Here is a 17,524-nt window from a genome sequence, read left to right as displayed (position 1 = left end):
AAAAGCTCCAGTGAAGGGGAATTCTAAATGGCTTGAAACAATCAAAATGTCCTCACAGGGTACTAAAAGACTATAAGTTTGGCATCGAAGGGGGTTTCAAATCCTAGGTACCACAACTGAGAAGGTCCTATCTCTAACCTCTGAATGTGGAAGCACACATAGGAGGGCTTCTGGTGATGATCTTAAGCAGTGGGCAGGTCCATTAGGGGAGAAGGCACTCTCCTTCAAGTACCCTTGTCCCAGACCATCTTACAGTTTTAGAGATGGAGACAGTAATGAGCACTTTGAATTGTGCTTGGAAGCAAACTGCCAGTCAGTTATGGATCTTTCAAGACTGAAGAAGGCTATTAGCCTTCCAGACAAGTAGTAAAATTTATTTTGAATACTGTAAGTGGATACTCCTTTTACTCCAGTACACACACAGAGTATCGTTCAGTGAACAAGACTAACTGTCTAACCCCCAAAAAAGCAAAGAAAGAGAACTGGTTGGACAACCAGAGACACAAACAGGACTGCAGAGAGAATTCTAGAGAGAAAATTATTGAATGAGCGCAAATTTACATCATATAGATAAAAATGGAGCTCTCACCATGGATTTCTTGTCATCTTCTGCCATTTTCAGACGCTTTTGAGCCTCTTTGTAGGCCTAATCTCAGCATGACAGGAAAACAAAACGTATAAACATGTAATCCAGCTAAAGCAGATAATGCCTCAAACTCCTTATCACCAAACTTTGGAAGCAAGACTAACCAAGACTAATGTGTCCATGCACCATGGATATCAGAAGGAAACCAAATACAGAACCCTCCCCCTGCACTGCAAGGATCTCGAGCAGAATAATGAGATACACATGCAAAGCTCTAGAAAGTTATTAGGTACCAGTATAACTTATAATGCAAAGCTCCTATAATAATACAACCAGCCCAAAAAGAATAGCTGCTGACATGAAACAGCCTTGAGGGAGGGAAGAGAGGAAACAGAGGAACACAAGCCAAGGAGAATGAGCAGGCAGAAGCAAGGCTGTTTGCAGGCCAGCTGAGATTGTACCTTCTTGTCTGAGCGCTCCAGGATGTTGCGAGTCTTCTCCTTGTCCTTGCGCTTGATGCGTTCAGCAAAGGCATCACGCTCCTCCAGATCCTGCAGCCGCTCTCGCTCGCTCCGATCCCACTCGTCTTCCGAATCCTCTTTCTTGGGGGATGCTGCTGGTTTCCTGCACCAAAGAGAACAAGTCAGGCTCCTGAGGCTTCCCTTGCCCCTCCCCACTCCCTGCAAAGAATCAATACTCACTGCTCTCCATCGCTACTGCTGACTCTCCCGTCGGAGTCTTTGTCATCGTCCTCCTTACGCCGCCGCAGGTGCTTGTGCCGCTTCCGCTGCTTCCCCTCATGGCCACGTGAGGGACGCCGGCTCTTCAAGTCCTGGGCTCCTGTTGCCTCGCCAGCCTCTTCATCGTCACTGTCCTCCAGCAGGGTGTACGAGCGGTTCTTCTGCTGCAAGGCCAAGGCCTCCTGCTCAGCTGCCCTAGCCGGACGCTCCCGTGGGGCCTGGTGGGGAACCTGCCCAGAAGTTAATGGAAGGAACAGATTAGACGTTCACAGCACCCAACTCAAGCCACCTGCACTTTACCAGCTTCCTTGGGCACCTGTCCCTTACTCCTCAGGCACATCCACCTTCAAAGGTTCAGCTCATACTTGCTTGTCCTTTCCTGACCTCCTCATCTCTCATCTGTGCCCAACCTTAATGCCACCTTACATCCACCCCTGTCGAGGTGCAACTGCATCTGGCCCCTGAATCAATTTTATCTGCTCCTTCAGCAGGGACTGTTCTGTGCCGTGACATCACTTTTTCCAGCTGCGTATGGAACAGAGACACACTTTAGCCCACGTGCTCCAAACTGGCTTGTTTGTAAATACACTGTTTTAGTTGTAAGCCACCTCTAGCAAGCTTCTGAAGAGGCAACATTCGTTGTATTATGGCCAGGATTAATTTGTTCTTGGTTAAGAACATAAGAGACGCCAATGTTGGATCAGGCCAAAGGCCCATCCAGTCCAACACTCTGTGTCACACAGTGGCCAGAAATACCAGTTGCCATCAGGAGGTGCACCAGTGGGGCCAGGACATTAGAAACTCTCCCACTGTTGCCCCCCCCCCCAAGCACCAAGAAGACAGAGCATCACTTTCCCCAGAGCCCCTATCTATACCTTGTGGCTAATAGCCACTGATGGACCTCTGCTCCATATGCTTATCTAATTCCCTTTTGAAGCCGTCCATGCTTGTAGCCGCCACCACTTCCTGTGGCAGTGAATTCCATGTGTTAATCACTCTTTGAATGAAGAAGTACTTCCTTTTATCCGTTCTAACCCGACCGCTCAGCAATTCAAATTTCATCTCTACCAGGAACCCACTCTTCTGAGATAAACTACACTTCTCAAACTCAGCCCTGCCCCTTTCCCCATCCACAATCTGAGACAGTAACACTAGTTCAGTTTAACAGACCAGGACATTACAAAGCACTGACATAATGTACAAACACATACACAAACCATACACAAACCACACACAAAGAAACAAAAGAAACAAAAGAGTCTATACTAGCACACTGAAGATGAATACATTGCTTGCGGCAGAAACTCTCACAAAAGAAAAGGAGATTGGATTTATACCCTGTCCTTCACTTGGAGTCTCAGAGCAGTTTACAATCTCCCTTTCCTTCACCTTCCCACAACAGACACCCTGTGAGGTAGGTGGGGGCTGAGAGAGCTCTGAGAGAACTGCTTTTGAGAGAACAGCTCTCTTGTGACTGGCCCAAAGTCACCCAGCTAGCTGCATGTGCAGGAGTGGGGAATCAAACCTGGTTCTCCAGATTAGAGTTCACCACTCTTAACCACTACACCCAACTGGTTCTTGTTCATTACGTTCATTTGCCAGAAGGCCCAGCTTCCTAGCTCACAGGAGCACAGCATTATTTTCCAGAGCAGAGAAGACAAGGAGATGCAATCAAAAATGTAAACAATCAAATCTGAGTGGATGCAGAGCATTTGAAAATGGTGATAAATTAGCAGGGTAGGGTGAATCTCAATAGACTGCATAAATGTGAAAGGAGGGGGAGCTACTTGCTGTACTTAGTTGACCACCCCAACAGTGCAATCCCATGCAGGAATGTTACTCAAGGCTGGCTCAAATATTTGTGTATTATATGGATAGGTGTGCACGTGTACAAAAACAGATGACAATATGTAAAGCATCTGAAGACGTGAGCAGCAGTGACTCATGAAAGCTCATACCTTGCCACAGATTTTTGTTAGTCTTTAAGGTGCTACTTTAAGGTTCTCTCTTTTCTATTGCTAAAGACAGACTAACATGCCTACCTATCTTGAACGATGTCTTTTCTGTGTACAAGTTTTACGAACACATAATGGTGTGATGCCAGAATATTACATACAAGTCCTTTCCCAGCATTCCACTTTGTGTACATTATCACACACTCTTTATCTATACCTACAGACACATATTATAAAATTTGTGCATACCGATATTCAGTAGCCGCCCCTCCCCCCGTTAAGTGCCCCGCCACATTCTCCCTAACTACGTCCAGGTCTCGCGCCCAGCGGTCAAGCTTCCTCACCCGTTCCCAAAGTTGCTGAGCGAAGGCTCGCGCGGAAGGGTCTGACACCCGCAGCGTCTCGGTCTCCTCAAGGCGAGCCAGCAAATCATCCGCGGTGCGGCTGCGCTGGGCGAGGCCCACTAGAAAGGCTACCACATGACGTTCACTGAGGCCCAGCAGGGTATGCAGCTGCCCGGACACCCAGCGCTCCAATTCGCTTGCCATGGTTGAGGGGGACAAAATCGCCCCCCAAACGGCTTCTTCCGGTCGCCGTTGCAGCTGCTCTTTCGTGTTCGTGATTCTCCTAGCCAATCAGAGCTCACGGAAAGAATAAGTTCCGGTGTTGGAGACCAACCATAGACACAGGGAAAGGACGGGTTTCGGATTCTTATCTCACAGGCATAAGGCGCGAGATAGGTTTACGATAGAGAAGTGAAAGGCTAGAGTGTCACGTAGCTTGAGTTTCCGGCGGTAAGGGGAGGTCCTTGGCTACTTTCTTGTATGCATGCTTTATGCCTTGGTGTGGCGAAAGATCCTGCGTGTTTTGTATAAGAAGTAGAGTGGACAGCCGGCTTGACTTTAGACTCTTCAGTACTGGAAAGGCGGGTGTGTGGAGTTTTGACTCTTCCACGGTACGTGTTTAAATAATCTGAGCCTGCCGGTCTGGCTGTGGCTATGCATTGTAATCGTCAGGACAGAGCCGCAATTTTTCATTATAAATACAGAAATACCTATCGTGATAGTTGTATGTGCCTCTCTTGCTGTGGGTGGCACTAAAATATTTGGTTTGTATTAGCAGGAAGAAGCGGACACAGTCTGCATCGCTGCATATTTACTGGGAGTAACGAGTTTTATTCAGTGGGATTTACTCTGAAGTAAGTTCGCATGTGACTCTAGCTTTCCCGCACTACCACGTGTATCGTCCAAAACTGGAAAGGTTGCACACTGTCTTATGTATATGGTAGAACGGATTTAGAGTCTAGTGGCACCTTTAAGACTAACAAAGGTTTATTCAAGGTATGAGCTTTGGTGTGCAAGGCACACTTTTTCAAATACATTGGAATGGTATTTGAAAAAGTGTGCCTTGCACACGAAAGCTTATACCTTGAATAAACCTTTGTTGCTCTTAAAGGTGTCACTGGACTCTAAATTTATTCCACTGCTAAAGACCAATACGGCTGACCATCTGGATTTATGTATATGGTGTATGTTTGGATTTTGCTTTGGGCCAATGTGGTTACCTGCAACCCAGGCCTACCAAAGCCCTTTTCTTTAGGGATTTATGATTTTGTCAGCCTTCCCAGGAACTTCCAAGGCAGATTACTATTCCCCCTTAATGCAGAAGAAAAGGTCTGTATGAGAAATTTTCACAATTAAGTCAATTCTCCATACAAAGCTAGATGCTTGCTTGATCAAGGTACATTAACTGAAATGGGCCCATCTGTACAAATATAATCCTCACATAGTGTAAAGAAGTACAAAAGAAGCGTTTCCCTCATCATTGCCTCTCCATGGTGGGAAAAGTTTGCTGTTTGTATTTCTAGCCATTATGTAGCCATCAAACTCCCAAAACTAAAGGCAGTAAATCCAACACAGCTTCTAAACGGAGCCAGTAAGAGGTGCTCAGCTGTTTTTCTGACACGCTCCTGTGCCTTTAACAACTATTAATATGGTGCTTTTTTCCAAGCTATTTGATGGCTGGAACAGCATTTGGTTATTCATAAGAACATAAGAAGAGACTTGCTGGATCAGACCAGTGGTCCATCTAGTCCAGCATCCTGTCTCACACAGTGGCCAACCAGTTCCTCTGGACAGCCAACGACAGGGCATAGAGGTCAAGGCCTTCTCCTGATGTTGCCTTCTGGCTCTGGCTTAGTACCTCTGAATGTGGAGGTTCTCCTCAGTCACCATGGCTAGTAGTCATTGATAGATTTATCCTCCATTAATCTATTACATCCCCCTTTAAGCTTTTTATTCCTGTGGCCATCACTACATCCTCTGGCAGCAAATTCCACATTTTAATCACTCTCTGTGTAAAGTAGTATTTCCTTTTTCCCATCCTGAACCTACTGCCTGTCAGTTTCATTTAATGCCCTTAAGTTCTAGTATTTTGGGAGAGGGAGAAAAAATTCTTTTTGCCAACTCTTTCCATTCCAAGAATAATTTTATAAACTTCTATCATGTCCTCCTTTAGTTGTCTCTTCTAAACTGTAAAGTCCCAGATACTTGTTCTCCAACCCCCTAATAATTTTGGTTGCCCTCCTCTGTACTTGTTCCAGCTTTGCAATGTCCTTTGTTCCTTTTGGAGATATGGTGACCAGAACTGTACACAGTATTGCAAATGAGGCCACACCATAGATCTATACAGGGGCATTACGATATCATCCGTTTTATTCTCAATCCCTTTCCTAATCCCTAACATAGAGTTTGCCTTTTTCATCGATACAGCACACTGGGTTGACACTTTTGTGGGCACTCAATTAAATTGCTGAGTGGTCGGGTTAGAACGGATAAAAGGAAGTACTTCTTCACCCAAAGAGTGATTAACACATGGAATTCACTGCCACAGGAAGTGGTGGCGGCTACAAGCATGGACGGCTTCAAAAGGGAATTAGATAAGCATATGGAGCAGAGGTCCATCAGTGGCTATTAGCCACAAGGTATAGATAGGGGCTCTGGGGCAAGTGATGCTCTGTCATCTTGGTGCTTGGGGGGGGGGTCAACAGTGGGAGGGCTTCTAATGTCCTGGCCCCACTGGTGGACCTCCTGATGGCACCTGGTATTTCTGACCACTGTGTGACACAGAGTGTTGGACTGGATGGGCCTTTGGCTTGATCCAACATTGGTGTCTCTTATGTTCTTATGTTTCATTGAGCTATCCACTACGACCCCCTCAAATCCTTTCCCCTGTCTCAGCAAGTTCAGATCCCATTAGCCTATACTTGAAGTTGGGATTTTTTGTCCCAATGTGCATCACCTTACACTTACCAACAATGAACTTCATTTGCCACATAGTAGCCCACTCACCCAGGTTGTGGAGGTCCTTTTGGAGTTCTTCACAGCCAGCCTTGGTTTTCATGATCCTGAATAATTTTGTGTCATTTACGAACTTGGCCACTATACTACTTAGCCCTAGTTCCAAATGACTGATGAATACATTAAATAGTACTGGCCCCAGTACCGATCCTTGTGAGACCCCACAGCTTACTTCCTTCCATTGTGAGAAGTGTCCGTTGATTCCTACTCTTTGCTTCCCATCATTTAACCAGTTTTTAATCCATAGGAGAACCCATCCTCTTATCCCATGACTGCTAAGTTTACTCAGGAATCTTTGGTGAGGTACCGTGTCAAATGCCTTTTGAAAGTTCAAGTATATAATATCTACTGGGTCACTGCCTGTTCAGTTTCTCGGGGAACTTCAAAAGGTTGGTGAGGCAGGACCTTTGCAGAAGCTATGTTGATTTTTTCCTCAGCAGGCTTTGTTCCTCTATGTGCCTAACAATTCTATTTTTGATTACAGTTTATACTAATTTGCCTGGGACTGGTGATAGGCTGACTGGCCTGTAATTTCCTGGTTCGCCTCTGGATCCCTTTCGAAAAATTGGTGGCACATTTGCTACTCTCCAGTCTTCTGGTACAGCGGCTGAATTTAGTGATAGGTTACCTATATGGGTTAGTAGATCAACTATCTCACAACTGAGTTCCCTAAGTACTCTCAGTGTATGCCATCAAGACCTGGAGACTTATCAGTTTTTAATATACCCAGTAGGTTTAGAATTTCATCACTGGTCACCTCAATTTGGCTCAGTTCTTCAGACTCCCTTCCTGAAAATAGGGTCTGTGGCATGCATACATGTCCCCCACTTTCCACAAGGGACACAGAAGGCACAGGAGCCTATCAGGAAAGCATTTGGCATCCTCTAACTGCAGGAACTGGGGACTGAACCTGGGACCTTTTGCATCTGAAGCAGGTGCTCTGCCACTGAGCCAGGGCCCCTCCCTGATGTTCTGTTGAACATTTGTTCTCTTCTTGTGGCAAACTATGGTTGAAGACTGCATGACTTAATTTGTGGGGGACTGAGAGGTGAACACTGTTGTGTTAGCATAAGAGCATAACATAAGAGCCCTGCTGGATCAGACCAGTGGTCCTTCTCATCCAGCATCCTGTCTCACACAGTGGCCAACCTGTTTCTCTGGAGGTCCAGCAATACAGCATAGAGGATGAGGCTTGTGCTGATGTTGCTTCCTGGCTCTGGGATTCAAAGGTTTACTGTCTGTGAACGCTGAGTTTTCCTTTAGTCACCATGGCTAGTAGTAACTAATAGATGTATCCTCCATGAGTCTGTCTAATCCCCCTTTAAAGCTGTCTATGCCTGTGCCCATCGCTACATCTCTGGCAGCGAATTCCACATTTTAATCATTTGCTTTGTAAAGAATTATTTCCTTTTGTCGATCCTGAATCTACTCCCCATCAGCTTCATTCACTGCCCTTGACTTCTAGTATTTTGGGAGAGGGAGAAAAAGTTCTGTTAGCTCTCTCCACCCTGTGCATAATTTTATAAACCTCTATCCTATGACACACACACCCTGTGTTGTCTCTTTTTTAAATTCAAGAGTCCCAGATTCTTCAGCCTTTCCTCATAGGGAAGGTGCTCTAATCCTTTAATCATTCTGATTGCCCTCTTCTGTACTTTTTTCAGCTCTGCAATGTCCTTTTTGAAATACAGTGACCAGAACTGCACACAGTACTCCAAAGGAGGCTGCACTATAGATCTATACAGGGGCATCATAACATTGGCCATTTTGTTTTCAGTCCCTTTCTTAATAATACCCAATATAGAGTTTGCCCTTTTCACTGCTGCAGCACATTAGATTGACACTTTCATTATGCTATCTACTACAACCCCAAGTTCTTTTTTCCTCTCAGTCTCAGCAAGTTTAGACTTCATTAGCCTTTACCAGAAGCTGGGATTTTTTGTTCCAATTTGCATCACCTTACATCTACCACCATTGCACTTTTGCCACATTGCTGCCCACTCACCCAGTTTGTGGAGTCATCCTTGGTTTTCAACATCCTGAATAACTTTGTGTCATCTGCAAATCTGGCCATTTGACTACTCACCCCTAAATAAGGATCATTCATAAAGATCATTAATAAATAAAATACTGATTCTTGTGGGACCTCACTGCTTACTTCCCTGCACTGTGAGAACTGCTCATTTCCCCCCTTCTCTTTGCTTCCAATCATCTAACCCATTTTTAATCCTTAAGGGAACCCGTCTTCTTTCCCAGTTTTTAATCCTTAAGAGAACCTGTCCTCTTTGGTGAGATACCTTATCAAAAGCCTTTTGAAAGTCGAAGTATATAATGTCTACTTGGTCAACATTTTCTACATGCTTGTTCAGTTTCTCAAAGAACTCCAAAAGGCTGGTGAGGCAGGACTTTTTGACTCAGTACTGGGTTAGACTCCCTTCCTGAAAATAGTGGCTGTGGCATGGGTACAAGCCCCACACTTTTCACAGTGAATACAGAAGCAAAGAATTAATTGAGCATCTCTGCCATCTCCCTGTCATCCTTTAGCAGTCCCTTTATTCTTTGCTCATTGCTTCTCTGGCTGGTTTCCTGCTCCAGATATATTTAAATGAATGTTTACTGTTTTTCTTGATGCTTCTAGCAACCTGCTTCTCAAATTCACTGTTTGCATGCCTGATTATCGACTGACATTTCTTTTGCCAGAGCCTGTGGTCCGTTTCATTCAATTTACTGGGGCAGACCTTTCACTTTTTAAAAGAAGCCTCTTTACTTTTCATAGCTTCCTTGACTTCTGTTGTTAACCATGCTGGCATTCTTTAGACTTGGCAGTGGCTTTCCTAGCCTGTGAAATGCATTCTATCTGGGCCTCAATTAGTGTAGTTTTAAGTAGCTTCCAGGCATCCTCTAGGGATTTGACTCTCTTGTGTTTCCCTTTCAGCTTCCTTTTAACTATTTCCCTCATTTTTGTAAGGTTCCCTCTTTTGAAATAAAAAGTCACAGTTTTGGACTTCAGGGGGTAATTTTCCATTGATTAAATAGCATTGTGGTCACTGTTTCTAACTGGTGCAGCAACGTCTGCATCTCTCAGCAGGTCTTGAGCCTGGCTCATAACCAAGTCCAGGATTACCACCCCTCTCGTTGGTTCTGTGACCAACTGTTCCAGTGCACAGTCTTTGAGTGTTGAAGCAGGATATGGCCTTTTGGCCCTTCTGTGGTTTCACAACTCAAGAGAGGTTGCTCTTCCCCCTTGGCAGAGTGCTGTAAAGACAATGAATAAAGATAAAAGCACTCCTCAGGCACACCAAAGTTAACGTATTTAGTTCCCGGCAGTGAGTACAGACGCCTCTCGGAGCTGCACAGGTGAACTGCTGAAGGCAACAATCTTCTGTTGTTTCCTCCTAGCATCTTACATTCAAAGGCATATTGTCTCTGCTCATGGAAGTCTGTTTGGCTATCATGGCTGATACAACACAGCAGACAAGGTGAATCAGCGTGCAACATCATTCTGATTTATTGTTATTATTAATAATAATAATATATATAAAAAAACACTGATGGAAATGGCTGGACACAGCTGCTTCAGCCCTCCCCTCACGTACACTGATCCGGGCAAGGCTCCATTCTGCCTCTGTAAGAGGACGAGATGTCTGCCATGCCCAGTCATTCTCTCGCTGACTTGTTCCCGGGCTGTAGGCACGGCTGTTCCCACAGTGCAAAAGAAGGGGGGGGGAAGATAATAAAAACTGTGCACAGGTAACAAGATAAATTAGTAAGGAAGGAAAGAGGGAAGAAACACACCGTTTTCTTTGTGCCTTCCCCTCTGCACTTCCTTCATCCGCTCACTCATGCTTCTTGCTCGGTCCACACTCTGCCCCCCACATTTTGACTAACCCCTGGTGCTCCTACAGTCACAACTCTCTCCTCTCATACATTCATCGCTCCTCCGTCCTCACAGTCTGCGTCCGCTCTCACACCCTTTTCCCACAAGCCATCGAACACAAGTTTTCCACAAGACACGTATGTTTCATAGGTGGGGGGATTCCCGGATAGGCGTTTAAGAAACACTGCCCCTTGGATCTGACCTTTCCAGCGTGGTTGTGTGTTTTCAGCAGAACGAGAGTCGCACGCGTGGAGGGGTGGCTGACAGGGCTCTGATCCCAGCAGAAGGATGGGGTGAGGTTGTTCGAAGAAACTGAGTACCACCTTCAGATGATAGCACCACATGACCTGGTTTTAGTCATGACCAAGCTTGCCACTGCCTATTGGCCTATTTGCCCCTACACCTCCAGAACACTGTTCTGTTCGCCAGGGGCTGGGCTTGAGTCATTGGCACAGAGGAATCTGAGCTGTTCCCGCCATTGGTTGAATGCACTGTCTTGTCCGAGAGTCCTCAAAGTCCTGAATGTCAGTATTTCCAGTTGTTGTGACTGCTGTGCATGCTGACATTTTTTTTAAAAGCCTTCTCTAAATTACTCTCTTTGCCCCCTCCCTACTTCAGAATGCCATGCTGTGAGGAATGGTTAACATTCATTTACAGTGAATGATCATTTTTTTTAAAAAGTATGTCAAGATACCAGTCCATTTTCTAACATTCAACCTGCCTCTGCTTATCCATTCAGTCCCACCCTCTCCTTCGTGCCCACTTGTCCAATCCTGTTTTGAGTTCTGAATGCCAGACAGGAAGTGGGTGGGGCAAAGACCACTTGGTTGTTTGCCGTCTCCACACCCAGCTGCCTCCCTTTCTTGACTTCTAAACACAAGTTTTGTAGTCCATGTTTGCCCACTTCTATGCCTTAATACCAACTGTTACTTGGTTGTAACAACCCAGATAGCCATACCATTTGGAATTTCCTTGTTCCAGAACGGCATTTTAAAAAGACTGTTAGAAATACCCCGTCCACCATCCTTGGTACAGATCCGTCCCCAATACTGATAGGTTGTTGGCCACCAAAATTGCCCCCCCTCCCAAAGCTAGTCCCTCCCTCCTCCCTCCAACTTCCCTCCCACAACATGGCAGCAATTAGAAAACTTTAAAATAACAGGAGTCCTAAAGGATAACTCCCAGATATTTTGCAAAAAAAGGAGGTTGATCTGGGGATTAGAAACATCCCTCCGCCCAGTGTGGGCTGTGTTTGGGAGATAGCAAGGAGAGATCAGCCCTTGGCTGGGGATCGCCTGCAACGCTGGAGGCCGGCAGACGGGCATGAGGTTTGCTGCTCTGCCCTGCTGGCTGTTTTAATGTCTTTGTTTCTAAGTTGCTTTAACATCAGGATAAGGAAAAAAAAAAGATTTCCTTTCAGTCAAAACCATGTGGATGCAGTCTCTTTGTACAGGTTAGATTGGGCAGCCTGTCACGTGACCCAGATCCTTGCTGTTTAGATTTCGGGTGGGGGGGTTTCTGAGGTCACTTTTTCAGTGCTGGAGTTAAAACAAAAATATAGATGGTGTCTTTCAAATGCTTTTTTCCATCGTAAAGAAAGAAACTCCCAGAGCCCTAGGAAAATGGGCAAAACGGTCCAGTCTGGCATGGTCCCAGCTTCTTTCCCTGGTGTAAGAGTCAGTGGAAGACAAAAGTCCAGTTTGAGGGACTTGAAGGGTGACACGAATCCTTAAATAGCCTCAATTTTTCCCGGTGATGGAGAAGGATGGGTGGGGTTACCACTGACAACACTTATTAGAAAGGGAAGACAGAAAGAAAACAGGAATTATCGGGGTAAAAAGGGGGAGGAAATCATGAATAAGGGAGCCCAAGAGCCCCCTTTAATGCTCTTCTCCAAACGTTAGGTACCAGGATTTCCAAAAGTCATTCTAGCTCTCAAAATGGGCCTCCAGATGGAGCTCCAATATTGGCTTCCAATGGCCATCCTACACAGTTAACCTCTGTAAACCCCATTGAATTCAGTGGATTTAGTAAAGGTTTCCCTTGCTTGAAAGCTAGTCACATCCAACTCTGGGGGGGCGGTGCTCATCTCCGTTTCCAAGCCGAAGAGCCAGCACTGTCCGAAGAATTCTCCATGGTCATGTGGCCGGCATGACTAAACGTCGAGTTGCACAGAACACTGTTACCTTCCCACTATTTTATCTCCTTGCAATTTCTTGCTTTTGAACTGCTAGGTTGGCAGGAGCTGGGGCCAGAGACGGGAGCTCACTCCGTCACGCGGCACTCGGGTCTCGAACTGCCGAACTACAGACTTTCTGGTCTGCAGCTCAGCGCCTTAACTTCTGAGCCAGTGAGTTTAGAAGGGGGTAATTCTTAGGATTGCATTGCAGGGGCCTGTTTGTAAAACAAATAAACAAAACCTCTTTATTTCTAACATTTTGATACACAGCTTCTCTCAGTCTCCACATCCGGACCTGAAGCATGGAGGAGCTGCGGAGAGCACCTGTGTCTGCTCTCTCTGCCTACCGTTCAATGGCGCCACGTGGAGGTCCACATGAGCAGCCACCCTGCCTAGCCCACAGCCCGACTGTCTCCCCCGGAAGCCAGAAGATAAAGAAACGGCGTACTAAGAGGCGAACACCCGGGGCTTGCCCCGTTCCTTCAGGGGCCGCCAATGGGGAACATCCCTTAGACTCCCATCCTGTCCCGACGGTGGTGGATGCTGCAGCAGCGAAGCTAGCAAAGAGACGGAGGATGAAACTGCGCTCTCGTCTTGTGGCTACCTCATCCGGCCCAAGAGTGGCGCTGCAGGAGAACCGTGAACGGAGTCCGATGGCGGGCGAAAGTTGCTCGGCTGCGGCTGCACCACCAGCGGCGGGACAGGAAAAGGAGCGAGCTTCTGCCCAGCAGTTTCAGGCAGGCCCCTCGCTCCGGCACCTCCTTCAGGAGCTGGGGGAGGTCCAGCACAGCCGGGAGAAGGCAGCCAGGCTCTTCGAGTGGCTGATCGCCCCCGTCTCCTCACAGCGGTTCTTCGGCCAGCACTGGGAGAAGAAGCCCCTCCTCATCCGCCGGCGCAACCCGGCTTACTACCAGGGGCTCTTTTCCACGGCCGAGTTTGATGCCGTCCTGCGCGACCAAGAGGTCCAGTTCGGTGTGAACTTGGACGTGACTAGCTACGAAGACGGGAAGAGGGAGACGCACAATCCGCTGGGCAGGGCCCTGCCGGCCGTGGTGTGGGACTTCTACCGGAACGGCTGCTCCCTCAGGATGCTGAACCCCCAGGCCTTTTCTGCCACAGTCTGGCACTTCCTGTCTCTCTTGCAGGAGCAGTTTGGCAGCATGGTCGGAGCCAACACTTACCTGACTCCTGCCGGCACTCAGGGCTTTGCTCCTCATTATGACGACATCGAAGCCTTTGTCGTCCAGCTCGAAGGGAAGAAGCACTGGCGGGTTTACAGCCCTCGGAAAGAAGCGGAGGTGTTGCCCCAGTTTTCAAGCCCCAACTTTGCTCAGGAGGAGATCGGGGAGCCGGTTCTGGAAACCGTATTAGAGGCTGGGGACCTGCTGTATTTTCCACGGGGGTTTATCCATCAAGGGGACTGCCTCCCCGATGCCCATTCACTCCACATAACTGTCTCCTCGTTCCAGAGAAACTCCTGGGGAGACTTGTTGGAAAAACTCCTTCCTGCAGCTTTGCAGATGGCCATTGAGGAGGATGTGGAATACCGCCAGGGTCTCCCTACAGATTACCTGGCATACACAGGAGTCGTGAACTCCGATGTGATTGATCCTCGCAGAACCGCCTTTATGAAAAAGGTCCAGACTTTGATCACTAAACTAATGAACTATGCACCAGTCGACGCTGCGGTGGATCAAAAAGCCAAGGGTTTCTTCCACGACTGCCTCCCTCCAGTGCTGACTGAGACTGAAAAGACGCTCAGTGTATATGGACTTCCTGCCCGGTGGGAGAATGGAGACGTGCGAGACGTCGACGTCCCATTCAGTGAAAATACGCAAGTACGGTTGCTTCGGTATGGAATCGTCAGGCTGTGCAACGAAGGAGACAAAACACTGCTGTATTACACCGCAGAAAATTCAAGGGTGTATCATAAGGAGGAGCCCAAGTACTGTGAAATCGAGCCAGAATATACAGATGGTATTGAATTCTTGCTCTCTTCTTACCCGAAGTATGTCAGTGTGGAAGACCTTCCATGTGTCACCTTGGATGATAAGATTGCTTTAGCCACTGTTTTGTTTGAAAAGGGATTGCTGATTACTAAGAGCCCTCTGTTTTCTGCGTAATGTGTCATGGATGAACAAAATAAATATGTTCTGAATTAACGGGAAAGAAAGAAATGGCCCCGCCCCCCCAAGCTAGTCCCTCCCTCCCCCCTCCAACTCCCCTCCCACAACATGGCAGCGATTAGAAAATTTTAAAATGACAAGGGTCCTAAAGGATTTTACAAAAAAGGTTGATCTGACAAGGATCCTAAAGGATTTTACAAAAAGGTTGATCTGGGAATTAGAAACATCCCTCCACCCAGTGTGGGCTGTGTTTGGGAAACAGCAAGGAGAAATCAGCCCTTGGCTGGGGATCGCCTGCAACGCTGGAGGCCGGCAGACGGGCATGAGGTTTGCTGCTCCGCCCTGCTGGCTGTTTTAACCTCTTTGTTCCTAAGTTGTTTTAGCATCAGGATAAGAAAGAAAAAAAGATTTCCTTTCAGTCAAAACCATGTGGATGCAGTCTCTTTGTACAGGTTAGATTGGGCAGCCTGTCACGTGACCCAGATCCTTGCCATTTAGATTTCGGGTGGGGGAGTTTCTGAGGTCCCTTTTTCAGTGCTAGAGATAGAACAACAATATCGATGAAGGTGTCTTTCAAGCGCTTTCTCCCATCGTGAAGAGAGAAACACCCAGAGCCCTAGGAAAATGGGCAAAACGGTCCAGTCTGGCATGGTCCCAGCTTCTTTCCCTGGTGTAAGAGTCAGTGGAAGACGAAAGGACATAAAAGTCCAGTTGAGGGACTTGAAGGTTGACATGAATCCTTAAATATCCTCCATCTTTCCTGGTGACGGAGAAGGACGGGTGGGGTTACCGCCGACAAGACTCATCTGGGAAGGAAGACAGAAAGAAAACCGGGCTTGTCAGGGTAAAAAGGGGATGGAGGCACTAATAAGCAGGGCCCGCAGCAACAGTGGGGCCTCCTGGGGGGCCTGGCCCCCCAACCTCCTTCCAGGCCCCCCCAGTGACTTCCTACACAGCCCAGGCCCCCCCGACTCTGAGCGCTGCCCAGAGGACTCGCCGCCACTGCCCAGAGGACTCCCCTTTCTCCACCTGCCAGCAGCCCCACTTGTACGAATACACACAATGAAGAACCAGCAGCCCCACGCGGGCCATGGTGGGCAGGCTGCTGGCTGGGGGAGGACGAGGTGCACACAGCAGCAGCGGCTGCTACCCAGACCTGGTCTGCTGCTGCTGTTACCGGGGGAGGGGGCGGAAAGACGGCAGTGACGCTGCTGCCAAGCAGAGGGTGGAGCGTGTGGGGGAGAGCGGAGACGAGGCAGCTGCAGCAGCAGCGCTTCTTCCCGGGATGGCCGCCTGTATGAATATATGCAATGAAAAATGAGCAGCCCTGCCCCACGCAGGCCATGGTGGGCAGGCAGCTGGCCGGGGTAAAACGAGGCGTGCGTAGCGGTGGCTACTACCAGGGCTTGGCCTACGGCTGCTGTTAGGGGGGGGGGGGGGGAGGGGGTGGGGAAAAACAGCAGCACCGCCTCCGCCGAACAGAGTGGAGGAGAGCGGAGACAAAATGAGGCGGGTGCAGCAGCGCTCTGTCCTAGGCCGGCCGCGCTCAGCCTTGGCTGGCTGAAGGGCCTCTTAGTGGGCAAGTGTGCACAGGCGCACTCCTCCACTGCCTCACCTTCCCACCTGCCTTCCGGCCCCTGTAGAAGGGAGAATGGCGTGGGGAAGGAGAGGAGGAGGCCATCAAATGCAGCTATGTGAAAGGGGCACTTAATTTAACTTACTTTAACCAAATCAATTAGGCGTCCCCGAGAAATTTAAAGGCCCCCTCGACACAAGAAATCCTGGCTACGGGCCTGCTAATAAGGAAGCCCAAGAAGCCTACTTGAATGCTCTCCCCAAACCTTAGGTACGAGGATTTCCAAAAGTCACTGCAGTTCTCAAGATGGGCCTCTAGATGGAGCTCCAATATCGGCTTCCAATGGCCCTCCTAAACAATCGACCTTTCTAAACCCCATTGAATTCAGTGGGTTTAGAAGAGGGTGATTCTTAGGATTGCATTGCAAGGGCCTGTTTGTAAAACAAAACTTCTTTATTTCTAACATTTAGATGCACAGCTTTGCTTCAGCTTGACAAGCACAATTCCCACCCATCCCCAGGGCAGTTTCCTGGGATCTACATTTGAATTAGTTTCTACAGCTTTTTCACCAAGGCTTATTTTAATTCCTCATCCTTGTATGCAGACCGTACAGGACAATAACTCTAGTTGGGCAGCAATGCTCCCTCTAAGCTGTGGAGTCTTGTGAGCAAAAATGCTACTTTGTGAGCTCCTGGCATTAAAGCTGTGAGCGAGCGATTTGGCTACTGCATAAATCAGTTTGCTCTGGAGCCATCCTTCCTGAGCTAAGAGAAAAATGTGTGAGCCGGAGGCTAAAAAAACTGAGCTAGCTCACACTAACTCTGCTTAGAGGGAACATTGTTGGGCAGCCGTGTTAGTTCGTTGCATCAAAAATAAAACAGGAGTCAACCGGCACCTTAAAAACTAACACCATTTTACTCTACCATATGCTTTCATGGTCTGGACCCCCACTTCTTCAGATGGTTTGAGTGGATTTTATGGAGGACGTATAAAACAAAAATATATACAATAAATAGTAAATATCTGAAAAGTGTGTTTGGTTTCTTCAGATCCCCTTGCCCAAGAACATATGAAAGAAAAGGCTAACCCAAAACTATTTTCTGTCATGTTTTCCTATCCTCTGCAC

At 47.6% G+C, this 17,524-nt stretch overlaps 3 protein-coding genes across 3 annotated transcripts in view; 1 reads left to right on the top strand and 2 right to left on the bottom strand.

The window, feature by feature from the left end:
- DHX16 (DEAH-box helicase 16) overlaps positions 1–3,843 on the bottom strand; it is a 31,656-nt gene extending 27,813 nt beyond the window's left edge. Inside the window, exons 1-4 of the mRNA XM_015412844.1 lie at positions 3,626–3,843; positions 1,288–1,556; positions 1,048–1,210; positions 590–646 (exon numbers count right to left, since the gene is read on the bottom strand). Of these exons, the coding sequence (XP_015268330.1) occupies positions 590–646; positions 1,048–1,210; positions 1,288–1,556; positions 3,626–3,829 (693 nt within the window). The 5' untranslated portion in view covers positions 3,830–3,843. The remainder of the gene's footprint in view (positions 1–589; positions 647–1,047; positions 1,211–1,287; positions 1,557–3,625) is intronic.
- A 559-nt stretch (positions 3,844–4,402) lies between these two features.
- On the top strand, positions 4,403–14,856 carry LOC107111814 (chromosome unknown open reading frame, human C14orf169). The gene is made up of 2 exons (XM_015412851.1): positions 4,403–4,479; positions 12,967–14,856. Exon 2 carries the CDS (start codon positions 12,999–13,001, stop codon positions 14,817–14,819), a length of 1,821 nt encoding a protein of 606 aa, XP_015268337.1. The 5' UTR covers positions 4,403–4,479; positions 12,967–12,998; the 3' UTR covers positions 14,820–14,856.
- Positions 14,857–14,940: 84 nt separating this feature from the next.
- The window catches only part of PPP1R18 (protein phosphatase 1 regulatory subunit 18), a 55,721-nt gene continuing 53,137 nt past the window's right edge, over positions 14,941–17,524 (bottom strand). The window contains exon 4 of the mRNA XM_015412852.1: positions 14,941–15,628. Coding sequence (XP_015268338.1) covers positions 15,609–15,628 — 20 coding nt within the window. The 3' untranslated portion in view covers positions 14,941–15,608. The remainder of the gene's footprint in view (positions 15,629–17,524) is intronic.

Source organism: Gekko japonicus, unplaced genomic scaffold (genome assembly GCF_001447785.1).
Source record: "Gekko japonicus isolate JY-2015 unplaced genomic scaffold, Gekko_japonicus_V1.1 scaffold1199, whole genome shotgun sequence".
NCBI lineage: Eukaryota > Metazoa > Chordata > Lepidosauria > Squamata > Gekkonidae > Gekko > Gekko japonicus.
The sequence above is the reverse complement of the archived record's forward strand: the minus strand, read 5'-3'. Positions and strand labels throughout refer to the sequence as shown.